The sequence below is a fragment of the Hyaloscypha bicolor genome, assembly GCF_002865645.1.
Source record: "Hyaloscypha bicolor E unplaced genomic scaffold K444scaffold_15, whole genome shotgun sequence".
NCBI lineage: Eukaryota > Fungi > Ascomycota > Leotiomycetes > Helotiales > Hyaloscyphaceae > Hyaloscypha > Hyaloscypha bicolor.
Window position 1 is genome coordinate 341,984 of NW_020194517.1, and position 20,881 is coordinate 362,864.

At 49.2% G+C, this 20,881-nt stretch overlaps 6 protein-coding genes across 6 annotated transcripts; 3 read left to right on the top strand and 3 right to left on the bottom strand.

The window, feature by feature from the left end:
• Window positions 1-114: 114 nt before the first annotated feature.
• On the top strand, window positions 115-1,366 carry K444DRAFT_518061 (WD40 repeat-like protein; the record flags this gene model as incomplete). Its single annotated transcript, XM_024873829.1, has 4 exons — window positions 115-252; window positions 331-457; window positions 510-1,265; window positions 1,317-1,366. 4 exons carry the CDS (start codon window positions 115-117, stop codon window positions 1,364-1,366), a joined length of 1,071 nt encoding a protein of 356 aa, XP_024742743.1.
• A 1,079-nt stretch (window positions 1,367-2,445) lies between these two features.
• Window positions 2,446-3,992, top strand: K444DRAFT_154323 (uncharacterized protein). The gene is made up of 3 exons (XM_024870621.1): window positions 2,446-3,239; window positions 3,289-3,621; window positions 3,673-3,992. Exons 1-3 carry the CDS (start codon window positions 2,655-2,657, stop codon window positions 3,907-3,909), a joined length of 1,155 nt encoding a protein of 384 aa, XP_024742744.1. The 5' UTR covers window positions 2,446-2,654; the 3' UTR covers window positions 3,910-3,992.
• A 5,100-nt stretch (window positions 3,993-9,092) lies between these two features.
• Window positions 9,093-9,850, bottom strand: K444DRAFT_154391 (uncharacterized protein). Its single transcript, XM_024870622.1, has 2 exons — window positions 9,746-9,850; window positions 9,093-9,692 (listed from the first exon to the last, which is right to left on the bottom strand). The coding sequence occupies exons 1-2, from the start codon at window positions 9,767-9,769 to the stop codon at window positions 9,183-9,185; spliced, it is 534 nt and encodes a 177-aa protein (XP_024742745.1). The 5' UTR covers window positions 9,770-9,850; the 3' UTR covers window positions 9,093-9,182.
• Window positions 9,851-10,377: 527 nt separating this feature from the next.
• Window positions 10,378-11,319, top strand: K444DRAFT_518538 (uncharacterized protein; the record flags this gene model as incomplete). The annotated part of the gene is made up of 1 exon (XM_024873873.1): window positions 10,378-11,319. The coding sequence occupies one exon, from the start codon at window positions 10,378-10,380 to the stop codon at window positions 11,317-11,319; it is 942 nt and encodes a 313-aa protein (XP_024742746.1).
• Window positions 11,320-13,932: 2,613 nt separating this feature from the next.
• K444DRAFT_639881 (uncharacterized protein) lies at window positions 13,933-15,493 on the bottom strand (the record flags this gene model as incomplete). The annotated part of the gene is made up of 2 exons (XM_024884429.1): window positions 13,933-14,313; window positions 14,360-15,493. 2 exons carry the CDS (start codon window positions 15,491-15,493, stop codon window positions 13,933-13,935), a joined length of 1,515 nt encoding a protein of 504 aa, XP_024742747.1.
• Window positions 15,494-18,014: 2,521 nt separating this feature from the next.
• On the bottom strand, window positions 18,015-20,140 carry K444DRAFT_580376 (putative sugar transporter; the record flags this gene model as incomplete). Its single annotated transcript, XM_024877701.1, has 6 exons — window positions 18,015-18,546; window positions 18,613-18,970; window positions 19,023-19,384; window positions 19,534-19,608; window positions 19,667-19,766; window positions 19,816-20,140. The coding sequence occupies 6 exons, from the start codon at window positions 20,138-20,140 to the stop codon at window positions 18,015-18,017; spliced, it is 1,752 nt and encodes a 583-aa protein (XP_024742748.1).
• Between the last annotated feature and the right edge of the window lie 741 nt (window positions 20,141-20,881).

Below are 20,881 nucleotides of genomic sequence, written 5' to 3' on the forward strand. Positions count from 1 at the left end.
TCGAAAAATATCAAGCCCCAGCTTCGCCTTGGTGACTTGAGAGTGAAAATCCTACCCAAGACACGAGCCCTTTCAATTACCATACGACTTGAGTGGTTGCCTCGAACCGCAATCATGTCGGCAGAGAAGCGGCCCGCATCAGATGAATATGGCTCTTCGCAGATGTTGGTGAAGAGGCCAAACCTGGGCAAGGATAGCAAGGCTGTAACTGTCGCCAGTGGATCTGGAGGAAATGGCGCGCTCACACAAGCGGTATGTATCACCTTAGAAGATTCAGGATGAACATGCTGAAGTCTGCCGAAGAGTCTGTTGCTGATATGCGTGGACTAGGCGCCGCGCACCACTGGTCTTCAAGCTCCTGTCATGGAATTGACTGGGCACTCAGGAGAAGTCTTTTGTGCGAAATTTGATCCTAACGGAAACTACTTTGCCTCTGGATCCATGGACAGAACGATAAGTAGGTCTTTTGACTATTCATCATTCGTAAATTCCGGTCTAACAGTTCCTAGTGCTCTGGAGGACGTTTGGCAACTGCGAGAACTACGGCACTTTGACAGGCCATAAAGGTGCAATACTTGATCTACATTGGTCGCGAGATTCAAGAGTGTTATTTTCAGCATCTGCAGATATGCACCTGGCGAGTTGGGATTTGGAGACTGGAACGAGGATACGACGGCATGTTGGACACGAGGAAGTGATCAATACAATGGATATTAGCAAACGAGGTGAAGAAATCCTCATCAGCGGATCTGATGATGGCTATATCGGAATATGGGATCCTCGAACGAAAGGTGCAGTGGACTTTATTGAAACCGAATTCCCAGTGACGGCGGTAGCATTGGCGGAGGCTGGCAATGAGTTATATTCTGGCGGCATCGACAACGATATCAAGGTTTGGGACATGAGGAGAAAGGCCGTGGTTTACTCTATGCTGGGACACACAGACACCATCTCTTCTCTAAGGATATCTCCGGACTCACAATCGCTTCTTTCAAACTCGATGGACTCGACCGTGCGAACTTGGGACATCAGACCGTTTGCTCCAACAGAACGGCACATTCGAACATTCGATGGAGCCCCCGCTGGAATGGAGAAGAATCTAATCAAGGCAAGCTGGAACTCACAAGGGAAGAAGATCGCAGCAGGAGCCGGAGATGGGACCGTGGTTGTTTGGAATAGTGAGACGGGGAAGTTGCTATACAAGTTGCCGGGACACAAGGGGACGGTTAACTGTGCCGAATTATCTCCATCGTCAGATCCCATCAGTAAGTCTTTGCAGCTGAAACCTGCCCAGCAGACCGCTAACTATGAGATAGTCCTGTCTGGCTCCTCGGATCGGACGCTTTTGCTGGGTGAGCTGAAGTGAGCTGACTCGATTTTGAGCTTGGAAAACCTCAGGGCTGTGGCTGTCCTGCGGCTGAAAACAAAATTTGGTGAGGACTTTCAGGAAAGAAAGGATCAAACGATGGAATTTGGTTTGTGATGACGGAGTCGTGGCGTTTCCGCAGACGGCGAAATACCTCCGTTCTCCTTGTTTCGACGCCTGGGGTTGAGGTATCATGCAAACAGCCGCATTCATGCACTCACTACCAACTTGGGCCAATAGTTGCAGAGAGATAAAGGAGAAACGCCAATGAGGTGCACGATGCGGCAAAGTGACTGGTCCAGATTGTACATGGCTGTTTGCATGCAGGTACCATTCTAAAAATCCAAGAAGCAAAAAGCTTGTCAAACTCAAATTTTAACGGTCGATGAGAGGCTTTGCGTGTACTCAACAGATGCAGGAATCCGTGTGAAGTCCAGGGCTCCTTTTGGATTTCAGTGTAGTATCACATACCCCTGACCTGCCCTTGACTGAGCTTCACGCCTCTGAGCGCCGAGGGGTGGCAAACGGCCGCTGTGATTGGCTGCGTGCTCCTCAGCGTGGATTGTCTGAAACGAGCAGGCAAGGGGTGCGGACTCGCTTAGATACATCTCCAACCCCGATTGTGAGAGCGCTCCCTCCTTTTGAGAGATCTAACTGGAGGCCTCGCGCTCGAGGGGTGTTCCCGTCACACCCCCATCGGGTTGCGACTCCTGTAACACGAGGTCAGTGCTTTCCTCGCATCCAACAAACCCAAACCTTCCTTCGAAGCTTGTCTGCTTCTTGACCTCGCAGCCTTTCTTTCTCACACTCCCTCCTGTCCCGGATTCAGAGAGAGGCTCCGTGAGCCAGCTCCCTCGGAAGTTTCGCATTGTACTTTCTTCTTGTCTCTCCTTGGCCTGTGTTTCTTCTTCTCTGGATCGTATCCGTCTTGGACCACTTCTGCAAACCTCGCAACAACACACTCGTTCAAACTATCTCTCGGCCTACAGTTCGTGGACGACCGAGAGTCACTGGCCTTTGGATCCCCCGACTCCTTCGACGTGCATCCCAGAATTGGGTCTTGATCTCGATCCCGATTCCCTATTCGACAGACACTCATGCAGCAGGTCATCTTCGCTTGGTTATGTTGATGGGCCTAGTTCGTGTGGAGGGAAAGTTTTGATGGACGCGTTGGAGGCCGACTTGAATAACAGACGGATATTCCTTAAAGGGTGTAATTTTTTGGATAGCAAAGAGTTGGGACAACAGACACACAAGCGGTTACCCGTACACTTTAACACCAAACGCCATGCCTGCCTCTAACGAGAATACACCGAGACGCTCTTCGGCATCTCAGCCCTCGCGACCGGTCCCTTCGAGACTGCAGAATGTGCGGGTTGGAATAAACCAGCTATTTACAGGACGGTCAATGGTTGGGCAACCCAGAAGTCAGTCGCCTGAAAGTCCAAAGACACCGCGGTTGGCACTTGGCCTTCAGAATCTGCCCTCGACAAGAATCAATATTCCCTATCTCAATCGAACCTCTTCGACGAGCTCCGACAGAAGCACTCGACCTAATACCACTGTCCCACGGACTACTCGAAATCCATTGACTCCGTTCGGCTCTCGCCCTATACCTCCTAGAGGCCTACAACAAGAAACTCGAGACTCTCCCGACACGACCATTCCGCCCCCAGTCCGCCGCTCTTCTGGGCGAAGGTTTGTCGGTGTGGATCCAGCGGAATTACATTTGGCTGAATTAGCACAAGTTGGAAGACGGAGACGGAGACAAAAATCAAGAGCTAGACATAGACATGTGGAACGAAGATGTGGCCCAAAAATAAAGAACAGAAAGATCCGGCAAAAGATTCTGAGCTGCTTCGTCTCAGGAATTGTAAGTCGCGGATGATGCTAAATATGATGAGAATGCTAACGAGGCCCAGTTCCTCACTCTTGTGTTGACCGTCTACCTTGCGTTGGCCCTCTCAAACCGAAATGAGAGTCAGGAATTCCACGTTCTCTTGATTCTCATCATTTTGGTAACCACCATCTTTTTCTGCCATGCTTTGATTCGACTCTGCATGATGATCATGCACCCTCCATCCGACGATGACATGGAGAACCAAATTCTCCCCTCAATGATTGGCCCTGGAGGTTATGCAAATCCTGTTATGCCAATTCGAGTTGCACTAGCCCGTGATGAGGAAGCCGCTGGGATTGAGAGCGATGCGACAAAACTCCCACCTCCGGCTTATGGGCTTTGGAGAGAATCTGTCGTATGTGGACATTTCCACTGGGATTTAATCAAAGATGCTAATACTGTGCAGAGAGTGGATCCAAACCGCATCTTCTGGCAACGAAATGAGGAGGCTGCACTTGGACGCCAAGATGCTACGAGCCGGTCTGAAGGACGCCCTTCGACCGCTCACAGACCACCGTCGTATATCTCAGAAGATGGTGTAGATTATGTGATTGAGGCGGCACCTCGATCGATTGCTCCAACCACCGACGTGCCTTTGCCACCACACCCGTCAGAAAGGGGACGGGTGTGGCCCATGCTATAGCTCTTCCCAAATTATCCCTGTATCTATATATACCCGTATCCGATGTCGAGTAGTTTTTAGCGAGCGTACTGTATTAATTGATTGGAAATAGCGTTTGAAAGATTGGAGTTTGGAGTTTCACGGCACCCAGCATTGGGTATTATTACGTCGGGCGTCTTGGCTGGAGTTACTGTATAGTTTTGTACTGGATTACGAGATATGTGAGCTTGAGCAGGAAGGCTCTTGCGCGTCTGAGGATAGCAGTCGGCGCAGAAGGCATCTCCGGCAGAGGAATAGAAACGGCGAGAAATTTATACATATCTTCAGCCGCAGGGTCGGTGCCACTTGCTTGGTCTGCGTGTAAAATCAACATGGATGGGAAAGCCTCTTGTGGAGCCGGGACAGGAACGTTTCCTTCTAATATCACCAAGGAGTCCTCTCTCCACCACGTGAGAAGCCTCGCAGATCTTGGAATTTATAGAAAAGGTGTGCCAGAACTGTATATATTGGACTGGGCCCAAAGGTTTCAATTGCCCGAGTGATCAGACAATTTTCTCCCCAAAGAAGTCATATTACAGATCTTATGGTGGGAGTCCCCGCAAGCATTCTTTTTCTTTCTCCAGCGAATTTGTAATTGTCGAATCAGGGAAATAAAGAATTCTACATGCGGGCTGCGGTTAGTGCTGCAGAGCATACCTTCTTGCATGAAAAGAAATAGTTAGGATAGGAAAAAGGAAGCACCGGACCGGGAAGTTTCATAAAAGGTGCAGACAAAGGACGAAGTATCTGCTGTCCTGTTCGAAGTTGGTACAATTTCTGCGAACTCCACTCCTTACTTGGTATGTCCTCGGGCCCGCCCCTTTTTCTTTTCCACTCCACTCCACTCCACTCAATCGAGAATTAGAGTTGGTTCGGCCACGGCGAGCGGACCAACCTCGCAAAGTCGTGGTTGCCGGGATTGCCAATTCACGTGCTGCTGCTCGGACCGCCCCCCAGTCCCAACCGCCCCGGCTCCGACTGACTCCCAGTCAGGTCAGGGCCCATATTTAGCTTAGGTAACGAGACTAGCCAGGCCCGATTTTCCACGAGTTTTCCACCGCTGCGAAGTTGCCTTCGAAGCCCGGTCCTCACAAACAAAATTCACAGTTTTGCTGTCAACTGCTCGCGACGTTGTACACGGAGGGAAGAAGGTTGACGGAAGAAGTTGCTGTTGTGAAGGAAGAAGGAAAGCTGCAGGATCTCAAGCAAGCAGGAAGAATCTCTGTAAGTCCCACCGAAAGCATGCCGGTGCCGCATCTCGCACTGCATGTTCCTCGGTGAATTTGTATCTTTTCTTGTCGACCAGACAGACGGTGGCACATCTGCTCTCGATCTCTTCGCCCCGGTATGACAACACCACCACCACCCCGCCTCAACGTCGACCACGACCTCCAATCCTGAGACCATCGGCTTCTAGACTACGTCTTCGAGTCGCACAAGATCCATGCAGCTTCCTGCAGCCTGACGAATGCTGGTCATGCAAAGCAATCTTGATAATCCCCGGCCCTAAATCCAACAACATCGCACCATCGCGCAAGAAGAATGCCGGCCACGACAGTTGAGGAATGGCTACAATCCGATCGAGCAGATGAGCCACCGCACCGATGCAAGAAGATCGTCCGGGAATGGGCCACCGAGGACGGCGCATATGTGACTTGTTGTGCTGACGATGGAACTCAGCAGACTCATCGATTAGTCGCCATGTCTTCACTCTCTCGTCGTGCTTGCTACAAGTGCGGTAACGTTGGCCACTATGCCGAAGTTTGCTCTTCCGCTGAGCGTCTTTGTTACAACTGTGAGTAGAGCCTCGCCTAGAGACATCTCGAATTTTTGACTGATTCTTTTGTGTAGGCAAGCAGCCTGGTAAGCCTCAGCCTCATGATACCAATTGCCTCGATATCCTCTGACACCTGCGATAGGACATGAATCGAATGGATGCCCATTGCCGAGAACCACCGAGGCCAAGCAATGCTATCACTGCCAGGGTCTAGGTCACGTTCAGGCTGACTGCCCAACTCTGCGTCTGAGTGGAGCTGGAACCAGCGGCCGTTGCTACAACTGTGGTCAACCCGGACATTTGGCTGTACGTTCTATCGTTGGCATGGTCATAGATTGGTGCTGACAAGGTCCAGCGTTCTTGCCCAAGCCCAGCTGGCCCAGGCAGTGTTCCTGGTGCGGGCCGTGGTGTTGGTGCTCCTCGTGGTGGATATGGAGGCGGATTTGCCCCCCGTGGTGGATTTGCTGGTGGACCCCGTCCTGCTACTTGCTACAAGTGCGGTGGACCAAACCATTTTGCTCGTGACTGTCAAGCTCAGGCCATGAAGTGCTATGCTTGTGGGAAGCTCGGTCACATCTCTAGGGATTGCGGTGCACCAAACGGAGGACCTCTCAACGTTGCTGGCAAGACTTGCTACCAATGCGGAGAACCCGGCCATATGTAAGGATTCCCTCCTGACAACCTCTGTGACAACTTTACTGACTTGACAAGTTCCCGTGACTGCCCACAAAAGGCTACCAACGGTGACCTCTCTGGTGATGCTGTCGATCTTGGTGTTGCCCCAGTCGCACCAATTGCTCCTGTCGCATAGGCCTCTCTGAGCTCGCCACTGTTTGATAGGCCTCGATGAACTATCGATCACAGAGTGGAATTGGTCATCGATTTCCTTACCTGTACTTGGAAATAAAGCAATGGATCTCATCTCCCGCTCGTTCTGCATATTCGGTTCGGCATACGAATAAAATTTCGCGACTTTCAGCATTCACACGGATTGCTTTTTCGGCGCCTGGTCTTCACATGTTTTCGGACATGAACACCCAAAAGCTTTACACGATATTCATTTTCCTACCTTACGAAATGGCAACCCGGTAGATACCACCTAAACGACGTTGCACCCTTAATTCTGTGGTTCATGGATAGAGATGCTGTAGTCCTGGACTGGGACATGGCATGCTTGTATCAAACCACAGGGAGATGTACGGAGGCGATGGCATGGAGGTAGTGAGAGAAGTGGACGGGCGATGGAAAAAGGATAGACGATGAAGGAGAGTGGTGAAAGACCGTCGATAACAGCGTGAATACACATATCGATGCTGAGTCTATCTGAATTCATGAAGTATTTTTCTAAGCAGCGTTCCCCCTTTTGTGTTTGCATTTTTGGATGGCATGGCGTGATAAAGCTATTACCTCGCGGTCTGGTCTATCTACAACCAGCCGCAACCATACCAAATTTCAACTCCTGGCGTGTAAATAAACCTGCCCTCTTTTGGAAATAACGACTTCATATGATGCTGAAAATCAGTCAAAGTGATTCATGAAGAAGCGAAAGATTTGTTGCATCTCTCGACCCCTCATGACCCTAAAATCTTTCAAACGTTGAGCAATTTGCTTTAGTCCAAGTTCGCGTCTTTTCTGATCTCGATATTAATAGAAAGTGTATCCTACTTAGAGAATCGGGAGTTTTGCCTTGCGAGTAATCGAGGTCACATTGTCGTTAGCGAAATTTGAGTCTGGCTCTTATGTAGTTGAATGGGCTTTTATTGTTCAGCTCACTGGCTTCCTGGCTGAACTGTATATCACTTTCCCAAGTACGTTAGCGAACGTCCGGTGAGTTCCAGTGATTAAGATATAGGCTTTCGAGCTCAACTCTTCTAAATCCAGGCAGACGTAAGCATACATAACATAAGACCCTCGAAAGAAGGCAGTATGCCGAACTGTTTTGCCAATCAGAATGAAGCTCGTGGCTATTCAGCATTAGTATTTTATTATTGATGCAATCTGTTTTGATGCTTCTTTAATATTCGGTTGAGGGGATATGAAGAACTTGAAAACACGTTGGCGTTTCCCCATGGTTGAGCTGAAATCAACACGCTTTGGAAATCTAATATTACACTACATGACTTAACAAAATCCAGGGTCCTGTTATGCAAGCGTAGACTTCGTGTGGTTGACAGCTTGGCGAGCCAACGTTCCAAATTCGGAATGGCCGATTTTTTTGACTGTCTCGACCATTTCGTTTTCCACTTCTTCCTCCAACCTCCATCTCTCTCCTTCATGAACAATCCTCACTGACCAACCTTCACCATCGCCTGCTGCATCTTCCCATCTTCAATGCAACTTGACATTGAAGATTGGACATTCACTCAAGTCGTTCTCACTGCTGTACGAGTCGGCATTCTGTCTGGACTGATCTTCTGTGCTACCCCTGCGCACATACTACCTGACGCTGAAGAGCCCCAGGAAGATTGATTGATCCATCACTCTGCTATCTGGTCTCAACACCACATTAATACCACAGTACTTACCCTTCTTGATACAGCTTTTCCCATCCACTCTCGACGCTTCTTTCTGCCTTTTCCACATCGCACACTCCATTCCTCCTTGTTCTCGTCTGATGCAAGCTGGGCATCGACCACTCTCTACTACACCATTAACACTTCTTTTCTCACTAATTCTCCTTCGAGGCTTCTAACAGAGCGCTACAACCTCACAAGGATCCCCGGTCGCTATCAAGATGGCTGGAACTTCGATTTGCGGTGACGAGGAGGATGTGAGTTAGCCTCGAACTGCTTTTCATCTAGACTGACCCAATAGAATATCATCATCGACATCGATGAACTGCAAGCTCATGGTTAGCTCTTCTGCCATTATCGTCAGCTTGCGGACTGATTATGGGTTTAGGTATCAATGCCGCCGATATCACCAAGCTCAAGAACAACAACATCTGCACTATTGCTGCGAGTCGCTCGAACTTTCCTTGATGGTATTCGAGATTGCTGATCATCTGCTGCAGTCCTTATCCGCTTGCACAAGTAAGAGACTTCTGAAAATCAAAGGCCTTTCCGATACCAAGGTCGAGAAGATCAAGGAGGCCGCTAAAAAGCTCTCTGTGAGTTTGCCGTTGCATGCAGTAACTTTCATTTCTGACGCCGAACAGCCAACTACGACAGGGTTCATCACTGCTGCTGAACTTCGCGAAATTCGTAAGCGATGCATCCGGATCTCGACTGGGAGCAAGCAACTCGACGCTGCGTTGAATGGGTAGGCTGAACAAACATCACAAACTGGATCACCGCTGATTTCATGCAGTGGCTTTCAAACAATGAGTATTAACGAGGTCTATGGAGAGTTCAGTATGTGTGGAAGGTTCTTCCTCATGGGTGGTAACTAACAATTGCAGGATGCGGCAAAACCCAACTTGCACACACTATGGCTGTCATTGCACAGCTTCCCAAGGTAAAGTTATTCCAGCTATTTGTCAATCCCACTGCATATTGACAGCATCCAGGACATGGGTGGAGCAGAAGGCAAAGTTGCATATATTGGTTAGTCGTCCACCTTTATCGAAGGACCATTGCTGACCTTGGAATAGACACCGAGGGAACATTCCGTCCTGAGAGAATCCAAGAGATTGCAGAGCGGTTTGGTGGTAAGCTACCCGAAAGATATTTTGACTAGTTGTTGCTGAGTACTCTAGTCGACCCTGATCAAGCTTGCGAGAATATCTCCTATGCCCGTGCCCAAAACAGTGAGGTAAATTGCACCTTACACTTGTGGCCAGTTCAGCTTTTGACAGAAACAGATGCAATCCGAATTGTTGGAAGGTCTTGCCGCCAACTTCGCCACCAACGAGTACCGTCTCCTTATCATTGACAGTGTCATGGCTCTCTATCGCACCGACTTCGTGGGCCGTGGTGAGCTTTCCGAACGCCAGCAAGTCCTTGGTACCTTTCTTCGAAGAGCCACTCAGATGGCGGAAGAATTCAACCTTGTGGTTCTTATGGTAAGCTTCTCGTTCTTCAAAGTTGCACCGTTGCTGACCTTTCGGCAGACAAACCAAGTCATGTCAGACCCTGGCGCCAGCGCTCTCTTTGCAGGAGTCGATGGCCGCAAGCCTGCTGGAGGACATATTCTCGCCCATGCTTCTACAACCAGACTTCTCCTTCGGAAGGGTCGTGGTGAGGAGCGTGTTGCTAAGATTGTGGACTCTCCTGGTAGGTCTTCATCTTAAAGATCCCAAAAATCTTCCAGAAGCAGACCGTTCCAACCGTTTCCATATATATCTGACCACCGTGTGCAGACTGTCCAGAGCGCGAGGCAACCTATATCATTACCACCGGCGGCATCAATGACCCGGACAAGGCTTGATCCAGTCGATATTGTCAACAATTTGGGAAAGGCTTCGCCGACCCTCGAAATACGCATGACTTTCTCCACCTTGCTATCTCGCGTGTCTGTCTCTGAAAGAGGATAACTTAATTGCATATCATCGTGCTTGGAGTTGCTATTGGAAAAGGAGACGGGAATACCCCTGTTGCTTAGCGCCATCTAGATTAGATTAGATCTCGGCTAGAATTTCTTGCTCCAGAAAAAGATCCATTGACCTCAAAGTGTTCTTCCCACCCAATTTATGACCTCAAGAAGTCACAACAGTTAACAGTCGGTAATTCAACATGTCGAAAATTGGGGAATATACAATTCTCCCCATCTCCATCCCTCCTACGCCCGCATACCCCAAGCATACGACGCATACCCTCTACCTCCGACTCCACGCCCCAAAAATTCCCACCGAGAACGACGAGAGGAGTCTATTCGTCGTTAATGTGCCGATAGACTCTATGGTCGCGCATTTCCGCGCTGTATTTGCCAGTCTGACTGGCGCGGGACGAGTCGAGGATGTGACATTCGAGCACGAGCGAAGATGTGCGGTGCCCAGCAGAGAGGTAGCCCTAGTCGGGAAGGCCAGCAAGAAAAGGAAGAGGGGATCAGAAGGCACAGAGGACAACGGAGTCGCAGAATTACCACAAATCTGGGATCGAGAATTACGACGGAGCGGCAGCACAGCCGTGGTACTTTTCGTTGATGCGAAATCCGTCAAATCGGCTCTGAAAGCTGTGCGGAAGCTGCATAAATCTTCGAAAAAGGAGAAGGGTAGGGATGGTGCCTGGCCTATATGGGGAGCAGGAATTGAGGGGAAGGTGGCGAAGTTGGGGAGCGCGAGGTATTTGGCGCATCAGAGGTTGCAATATCCGGATGAGACGGTGTTGAAGATGAATGTGGATGCTTTTATGACGGAGTTTAATAGGATGGAGGAGGAGAGGGCGAAGAGGGAGAAGAGGATGAGGAACGTACCCGATGAGGATGGGTTTGTTACTGTGACTAGAGGCGGGAGGACGGGCCCGGCGAGGAGTGAGGAGGCGGAGCAGAAGAAGACGGAGATGGCGGAAAGGGAGAGGAAGAAGAGGGAGGAGCTTCAGAGTGCAGGATTCTACAGGTTTCAGGTGAGAGAACAGAGGAAGGCGGAACAGGGGGAGTTGGTCAGGAAATTTGAGGAGGATAGGAAGAGAGTTGGTGCTATGAAGGAAAAGAGAGGACGGTTCAGACCGGAGCGCTGAGGAGCAGATGACATACAATAAACTAACCGTCTCACGTGGGCACCGATTGTGCCGTTAAAGGGGATGTGGAAGGTACGTGAGGGCTTCCCTCTTTGCGCTATTGTAGCTATTTTCCTGATGACTCCGCGGGGCCATATGAGCTCTCAGTCTCCCCCGGGCCAATCCCTGGAGGCGAAGAGAGCAGTGCCTACAAAAACCGCAATAACAAATCTTCTCAAAATTGTCTGAATAATTCTCTACTCAACGTTATGCTTGGCCTTCAAACCTTTCAGCTGTTCGCTGACAATTATGTAGATTGATCAACCTTCTTTCGGACTGTGCCATTACCATAAAGCTTTTAGAAAGAAAGAGTAAAACCCGCTCGGATCGCCCACAGAGCAGACAGGCCTGTCGAGTCGCTGCAACTAGTCTTAGTTGAGCATATTCGTGTTTACCTTAAGAGTAGCAATAAACGGCTTTCTCCTACCTTTTGATATTTATCCATTGAAAAGTGGACCCTTCCAGTCTCCACAAACTGTAGCCAAGGAAGTGGGCTGATTTGACTCAAGCTCTGTAGCTGGTTGTGGACGAGCATTGAGTGGTACTTCGGCTTGTTTAATACCTCTTTACACGCACACCATCCCGCCGCCTTGGCCCCTGAGCACAGGAGTTTCCTTGGGATTCTGATCATTGATTCACAACCCGAAGCGATCTGTCCCAGCTTGGAAATCTCTTGTGGCACCTTGCTGAGCATGAGCCTGGACTACTTGGACTATTTTGTAACAGGATTGGATGCACCCAATTTGTATGAGGCTGCAAGTCTGACCATGCTTCACCTGTATTTGTATTGGAGTTGGACTCCACTGCAAAGAGGAACATCATTTCTTAGAAGAGACGATACAAACTGGTCCAGCGATGGAGATCTATGAAATAACTGGAAGGTATCATTATAAAACTGCAGCGGATGGAGAATGCAAAGATGATGTTCGCCATTCCACATAGCAGACACCTAGACCAGATTTGGGATGGCTTTATTTCAGGGACTTTGTCACGATAGCTCCAGTCTTGCAAGTTGTTTCGTCTGAATCGAATGTTGTCTCGATCTGAAGTTTCACACAGTTGGAGGCAGCTATCTTCGAAACGGCACTTGTTGATTTTAGATTCCGCTGCATAAGCTGGTGTTTTCACCGCCCAATACCTTTGGAGCAGGTGTATTCGTTGATTATACTTTCAGATGGCATTTACTCGAATTTTTTAGCCACACAACCTATCTAAGATTTGCGTGAGATCTACTTAGAACAGTTAAAAAAGGAACATTCAATACTAGCAAAGCTTCCCCAAGAGAAAGAGGAACTGCAGGCCATGGCATACCGAATCCAAATTCAAAGGGTTTCTTTCTAAAGCGAAACGGGATGCTGAATCCTGAATGCACCAAGTCTTCCAAGGGAAGTCAAGCCCAACGCACTTCCTTATTGTATGATCACTTCCACCACCGTTATCTTGCTTAATGTCTAAATTCTTCGAGTACAATAGAACCCACTCTAAGAGATTGTCAACGGCTTCGTCTCAATGTTAAATTTTACCAAGTGCAATGGGTGATCCTCAAGGCTCAAGCATCAAGGTTGAAGACTGCATATTACTTCATATCTGACCTAGCTCGAAGCTATAGTTCTCATGTATCAAGCCGACTTTTCATCTACAGCGAGAATTACATGCCCTCGCCTACCGAAACGGATCCTTAAGACTTGTTAGGTACAAGCCATCTGAACGATGGAACTCTCTTGTTCCGGGTGACACGGTTCCAACCATCAAAATTTCTGCTTCTTGCTCAGAAGCTTTCTTCTCGCATCAATGCCTCACCCCACCAATCCCACAGAACTGACACCAACATGGCCTCTCTCTTCGAGCCTCTTCCCTACCAAACCTTCTCATCTGCTTCCATAGCTCGCCTCCAAGCCTCAGGATACGACCTCAGCATCCCGGGCGATATATACAGATACGAAATCATAACCCCTTACGCGCCGTCGCCCAACCAAGTACCGTATTACCAGCCCAAACTTGTCCCACAAGATCTTGAGCCGCCGGATATATTAATGTACATTTTCGGAAAGGTCAGAGCACGTGAAATTCGGAATTGAAGGCAATATATAGCGCCCGGCGGCGACAGATTGTGGCCGGCACTGAGCTGAGGATAAATATTCGCGACAGCGTGGTTGTGGAGCTGATTGTCGATGCCCCTGCAAATGAGGAAGGGGAGACGGCTATGTAGCGAATGGCTTGAAAATAAGAGATAACATATGGGGATTGAATGAATTTATTCTTGGCATTTGGTTACCCGGGGTTCTGGAGAATACGGACAGCCCTAATGGAATGGACAAGGGAGAAAAGGAGAAGGGCGTGTTTGAGTGCAGTCGGGCTGGGTCTGAATTGGATACGCCATTGGACTGTGGACATCTCGGGGCATGTATCCCAACTAGGTACCCTTGAACAATTGTTCACGTTCCTATGGACTCAGTTATGGGAGCGCGCTTGAGGGTGTTGATGGGAAGATACAAAGGGGTGAACTGATCGAATACTGACAGCCTCGGTATAGGTATCGCGTGGGTATTATTATTTGCGAGGGTTGGTTGGGTATCATACAATGGCACTGCTGGCCCCACCAGCGCCGCCAGAAGAGCCCTGCTTGGTATAACTCGGAGCTGCGCCCCCTTTCTCGTCCATGTTCGGGGCGTTGACATCAGTGACACCACTGTACTCTCTTCTGGGCCCATCCGCTGGACTCATCTCATCTGCCATTGCATCCTCGTAACTTGGTGGAGCGTCATCGAGATCTGGTGCTCCAGGAGCCCCTACTTGTGGTGGATAGGCTGGATCATAAGCTTGTGGCTGCGTTTGTACTGTCGGCCGAACGGGAATGGTGGGTCGAGAAGCAATGGCGTCGAGAAGGGCTGCAGGTGGATGGATGCCAGAAAAGATCTCAACTTGGAATTTCAAGGGTAAGGTGACAATTTGAGGCTATGACTGGTTAGCAAAAGAATTTAATCTAATATTGAACATTTACCTGTATTTCACCTGGAACACCAAAGCCTAATCCGACGCGCACCTCAAGCTCGTACCTCCTGGTAAGATTGCAGGTATGGAAGGAAGGTGCTACAGTATTAGGCAAAGGTATCCGATCCCACAAGGATGGGTCCACCATAGTCTCTTTCCGGATCTCTTCGTCGGGCGACCCAAGGGGAATAGCAAGTCCAGTCAAACTCATTAACACCCACGAAGTCGTCTCTGTTCTCACCACACCTTGAGCTCTGACTTCCGTGGACCCAGATAAATGCACCTGTAAAGACATCAAGAACACATGTTCGGGACTATCGTTCAACCTCCTCGCAATAATTCGTAATGGCAGTGGCTCATTGCACGTCAGGATTGCAGGACTAGGTAACCGCGCATCGATCTCTCCTTTGGGGGCCTTATCTGACAACTGCGCAGGTTTCTTTTTGAACATACTCGACTTCTTCGCATATGACGCCAAACCAGCTTGGAAAACGTATGGCCTTCGTGCATAAACCTCGTTTGCGGTCTTCGGCGGTCTTGGAGGTTCGATCGGGAGGAACTTGAATCCAATCGCATTTCGCCTGTTCTCTTTGAAAAGGGAAGGCCGTTGGACGGTGACCTTGATGTAGTATCTGATCTCCGCTTCGCCAGGAAACCCCGTGAGAGATGGGGGCAGTGTTCTCTTGACATGTCTGTATTGTAATTGTTGTAATCCAGCTAATCCAAATCCCGCGAAGCCACTCCCGGGTCCCATCTGCTGCGAATGCGGATCTGAACAGCCATTGTTGAACGGGATCTTGAATCGGAAAGGGTATTCGTGTTGTCCCGCTCGCAAAGTATATGCTCCACCCAAGCCACCCGAATCCCGGCTGGGAAACACCTGATTGACCTTGTAGAGGATCTTGTGGTTCTCCATAGCTATCCCATTCCGCTGGTTTTGCCGCCCATAGAGTTGCTGCTGTGCCTGTGCCTGTGCCTGTGGCCCCATTGGCCGCATCAGGACAGTTCTACTCTCCCCCTCCAGCTTAACAAGTATCGCGGACACATTCTCATCGCTGGTGAGTGAGAGAATTATTCTGCCGCTGATGAAGTCAAGGTTCGTGTAGAAGGCGTGGGGATCATCCAGTTGGATGCGGACCGACATCTTGGGCAGGAAGATGGGAAGCTATCGATTGGAATCGCATAGAATTGATCATCGAAGATGGATCGCTGGCCTTTGACTTTGATAGCTCAAACCCTAGATGTTCGGCGTCGTCGGATGTTCCGTGGCTGATCGACTCAGCCTCGTTCGGAGGGGAGATGCCTAGACTGTCTACGCAAGCCTGGCTCACTTGGCGGGACAAGAATGGTAGAAGATGTAAGGGGCAGATGTCTCATGATGAGGTCGAAAGGGAGGATAATTGGAAGCAGAGCTGTCAGGAGCGTCTCTGTTTGCGCCAGCCTCACAGGCTAAGCTGTGAAAGAAAAGAAACGGCGTCATGGCTCGCTTGAGGATCCGGGAAACCCCTGCTTGCTGTGCTGACTTTATTTCAACCTTTTGCGGCAAACACTATGCAGTTCTTGACGAGAATCGATTCAAATTCACTTCCAGGCGTGTTCAAACTCTGCTCACCTCAGGGAGCAGGGGACACAAGCAGAACTTGTTGGATGTGGCGCCTGGCAGTGGCAGGGCAGCAAGTTAGCTAAGCTGAAGGGGTTGATGTTAAGAAAGGGGGCCCATCCCAAAGAGAGCCTACATCCTGAAAAGGACCGGCCAAACAACCCGTCTTGAGGTAAGACAGGCAGTCTTCTGGAAACTATGACTCGTTTGTATCTACTTGTGAATAGAAACAGAAACATGAATTCGCTATCTATAATTGACATGCCAGATCTCGATCATCACTGCCCCCTCACGGAGGGCCACCAAAGCTACTCCCCATCTTTTAAAATACCCATCTTCAACACTGCAGTTGTAGCTTCCCTAACTGCACTATTAGGTGTCCACTCTCCACGTCCAGTAGCTCACCGTCCCACCAGTCCCGGGCTAACGACCCTCTCCCCATCCGAGTCCAGACCCATTCCAGCCGACCGTTGCGTCTTGAGTCGGTGAGCCCGTCCCGGCAAGTCACCTATTGACCAGATACAGAGACAACTCGAGGCGTCTGAGGAGATAAGTATCGAGCCGGCAGCAATCACTTGACTGACCCCTGCTGAATGGTCTTGAAGAACTGCCTAGCACTTGCTACATCCAGATCAGCATTATATGAACGTAAAAGCAAAGCTACTTAAGGGGGAGAGAAGTAATCAGAGAAACTTATCCCGGAGGCATCCTTGCCAGTGGTTACAACTTACGAATCTCCACCTCCTGCGAACGTAACACGGAAGATAAACCCTGCATGGCCTCGCAGCGTGTGAAGCACACAAGTCCATCATCCGTGATACGCCCGACGCACGCCGTTCCGTCTTGACTTCCTGAGATGAGCAGATGATCGGCACTGGACACAGCAATAGTCCGCACTTTCTCGGTGTGTGCGGTTACCACACCGGTACAATTGCCTTCCGCAACGTCCCAGACACGAATCGCGGTATCGCGAGACGCCGAAATGACCCGCTCCTTGTCGCTACGGATCCTGAGAGAGCGAATAGTGGACGTGTATCCCTGCAGCTATTGCTGGTGTCCGCTATATGCGCAGGGAAAGAATCAGACGTTCATTCTTCACGGGCTGTGAGGGAAAGGCTAATGCATTTATATACATTCGCCCCGTCTCTAGAATGGTAAATACTAACTCTATGAGAAGATCCCAGATCTCAATCAAGTTGTCGGTGCCTCCGCTTGCTAGCACATCCCCCTGCACTGCTAGAGCGCAGACGACACCCCCAGACGACCCCCCCAGAACTAGATAATCGCCTGTTGCGTGTGCCATCGATGTTTATATACTGCAATCTCGCCGTTGTCCATGGCGACGATAATGTATTTCTCTGTAACATGGAAACCCGTACATACTACTTCCACTGGATCGGTAATGACATTCGAGGAAACCGGCTGCGACAGGACACAGGTCCCGATGAGCTTAGGGCTTCTCTCCATGATACTATCTTCCGGCTTGAATAAGGTTTCGTTGAGCTTGGCTACCATCCAAAGTCTTCGAGGCGAAATTACGTGTGTATCAGCAGAGGATCTGCAACAATGTACCCGTACGCAGGTGTAATGTTGGCAATAAGCTGAAAATAATACCTTGTATAATTTGCTACTACGGTTGTCTTCTCCTGCATATGACGATTTTGTTAGCAGATTGATTTCAGGTAGTACAATTGGTAGCCTTCAACTCGAAGGAGGCTTAATAACCTCGAACTTCCCAGATATTAGAAGGTGTTAGACTTCCAATGTACGATCATCTAAGGGAATGTTGAGAAAAGCAGTCAGTATATTCAATGTTTAACTTGGCTTGGGAAATTGAAGATATTTCCTATTCCCGCCGATTAAGATCGCCTCACATTTAGTTCAACGCGTTCCATTCTCAGGTCTTCAAAAGGAGGAAGGTATGAATCTTTTTGCAACATTTCTTCTAGTTATTCAACAAGGCCCCACAAGGATGGAGGGTATCCAAAGCTTCACACGCCATTCTATGTTACTCCAAATCAACTCCAAGTTTATGCTTTATACTGCTTTTGCTTCGTTTCAGCTGTCACAGCATCTGCTTTCCCCGTGTCTCTATGGGCAAAAAGATCATTGCAACGAACGCTGCCAAAAGGAGAGCACCACTCACGAAAATTGGAGCTTCGGGACTTGTATCTGGGATATTCGCTGCAATAATGGGAGCACAGAGCCCACCGATCCGGTTCAAGAAACTGGAGATTCCTATTCCGGTTCCCCTGTTCGGTGCTGGGAATACCTCCGGTGTGTAAGCATAAAGGACGCCATACATGATGTTTTGGAAGAATGCTTCGACGGAAGAAAATCCCAGCTGATATTTCGAGTCTGAGGAGATGGTGAATAAGAAGAGGAAGATTCCAGAGAGCATGGTCGCCATAGCCATGGTTCCTTTACGGCCAATGTACGGGATGTCAACCATATAGCATGCGATGATCGAGCCTGGAACTCCAACCACCGAGGTAATCGCATAATTGCGGTACGTTTCGTAGCTGCTGACTCGTTGACCAGAAGCATTCCTGCCATTGCTGAGATACTGAGGTAGGAAGGCGTTGAAAAGAGGGTACCTGTTGTTATTAATGTTAGCCACCAAAGGTCTACTCAAGAAGACAGTGTCTTGAGGTAGCTCCTACCCAATGCCGATTGCAAGCCAGCAGAACCAGAGAAGTAATGTCGTGATTGCGAGCTTTCTGGTATGGAAAAGTGGAGCAATTCGCTCTGTCGAGAACGATGACAGCTTCCGGTTAACAATTTCCATATCGGTGAGCTTCTGAACTTGTACCGTCTCAGGATGGCCACCGATCTCGTTGAGTATGTCCTCGGTGAGCCAAGTTTTAGTCCTGTTTTTGCTTGCCATTCCGTGCACAACGGCCACTGCTTCAGCTTGACGTCCCCTGCTGAGCAAAAACTTGGGGGACTCGAAAAGGTGGAACAGAACAAACCGAGAAAGGAACATCACGAAGGTCATGGCCCCCATCGTATAGACGAAGTCTGCAAAACAGATCAGTATTGAGGGATCGAGACGTTCCTGGGGAAGACTTACATCTCCATCCCTTGTCAACGACGTAGTGAGATCCCAAAAATCCCCATCCAATCAAGGATGCAACTAACTGACCGACTGGCCACCAAACCGAGAGGAGAGTCAGATGTCGACCAGAGGCGGTAGGGAGGAATTCCAAAAACAGCGCTCCGTCGACAGGCAAATTGCCCCCAACGCCTACACCAAGTGCCGCGAAGAGGCCACAGGCACCAATCCAAGAGGGTGCTGCTCCAGCTGCTATTCCAAAGACGCCGGCTATGAGCAGTGTCAAGTTGAAAGCTAGACGACGTCCCATAATGTCACTCCCGATTCCCCAAAAGCTGGCTCCTACACACAGGCCCGTAAACAGAGCACAGGTCGTGTACCTGGTGGCGTCGGAGTCAGCATTTTCGGTTAGAAATGTGCGTATTGAAACCCTTTTCGAGTGTTCTTTCCTCTCGAGACATATATGAAGAGGAGAAAACACACAAGGCAACTAGGAGAAGAAATTCGGCCTCAAGAGAAGTTAACGTACCTGACTCGAGTCTCAGAGATGCCAAATTCGGCTTGTAAGGATGGCAGAGTTACCGCAATTCCTTGTAGCCAGAGACTAAAGACCATCAGCTTTCCATTCTTCCGATATACCTGGTAAATCGAGGGGAACTTACTTGTCTGCACACCATCCAAATCCACATAAGATGAATAGCTCCCAGTTGTACCTGCCCATCCCAATGTCTTGAATCGCCTTGTTGATAACTTTGCTCTTCACTATGCAGCTGTCAGCCTCCAGACACTCGGGGTTCCAAAAAAAACTTACAATCATACGTGCTATCATGACCACTGGCTGCCACATCTTCCATGACCTCAAAGCGGAGTCCCTCGATAGTATAAGGGCTGTAGTTGGCGCTACTGGTGCCCACCACGCCTTCTTCGCCACTGCGTTCGCTAGTATTGAGCAGGCCTGCTTCCTTTTTCGCGCCGTCAAGATCTCCGTTATTGTCATGGCCTTCGGCGGAGCGGCGACGAGCGTACTCAACTTCAACCGTTGGGTGACGTTGTGCTTTCTCGAGAGGAACCAAGACGTCGTGATAATCGTTGACAGAATCCTTGTGGAATAGGCTTCTGATCGCCAGAAAGCCCATTTTTGCGGTCGGAGTTTGCTGCGAAAATCGAGTATTGCTCTACTTATTAAGTTGTAAATTTGTTGGCCAATTTGTCGCTATGGTATTTCGAAGTTGCAGTGGCTGAGGTGGTCGACAATGTATATTGCGGGGGACTTCAGTTAAAAATGGTCTTGTAGAGACCAAAGCTCATCATAACTATATGGATACCCTTTTGACCGAATCTCGAGCAATACACTTCACGAAGTGATCAAAATTGCCTTCTGCACTGATAAAATGCCGAAAATGTTTTCGATTGCCACCTGCTTGGAGTACAGAACTTCCGGTCGTAGTTTCCTCTTTTGTCCAACAGAAAAATGCGTTCTAGCTCCAGTTGCCGTTTTGAAAATTTGTAAATGGGAGTACAAGTTAAGATCGAAAAAATTAATGGAACCTTGGAACCGTGGAATATAACAGTATTTAAGTGAATTCGGCGGGGCTCGTCACTTTGCGTCCCCCCTTTTCATACAGTAGACTACATTGCGTATAGCTACCAAGTTTAGCCTTCTCTGTCTGCGCTATCCCTTTCGCAGGCATCCGTTTCCTTCCGGCTGGTACCGGTTTTTACGAAGAAACCAAGCAACTTCCGCGTCAAGAGAAAGCCAAGTGCGCGATTGTGTAAATCTTCGTTTTAGTTTGAAGCGTGACGTGCATCTTTGCTCCTCCGAGCTTAATGTCTTGGCCACACCCGCACTTCTAGTGACGCTACACCCTTTCGGTTGA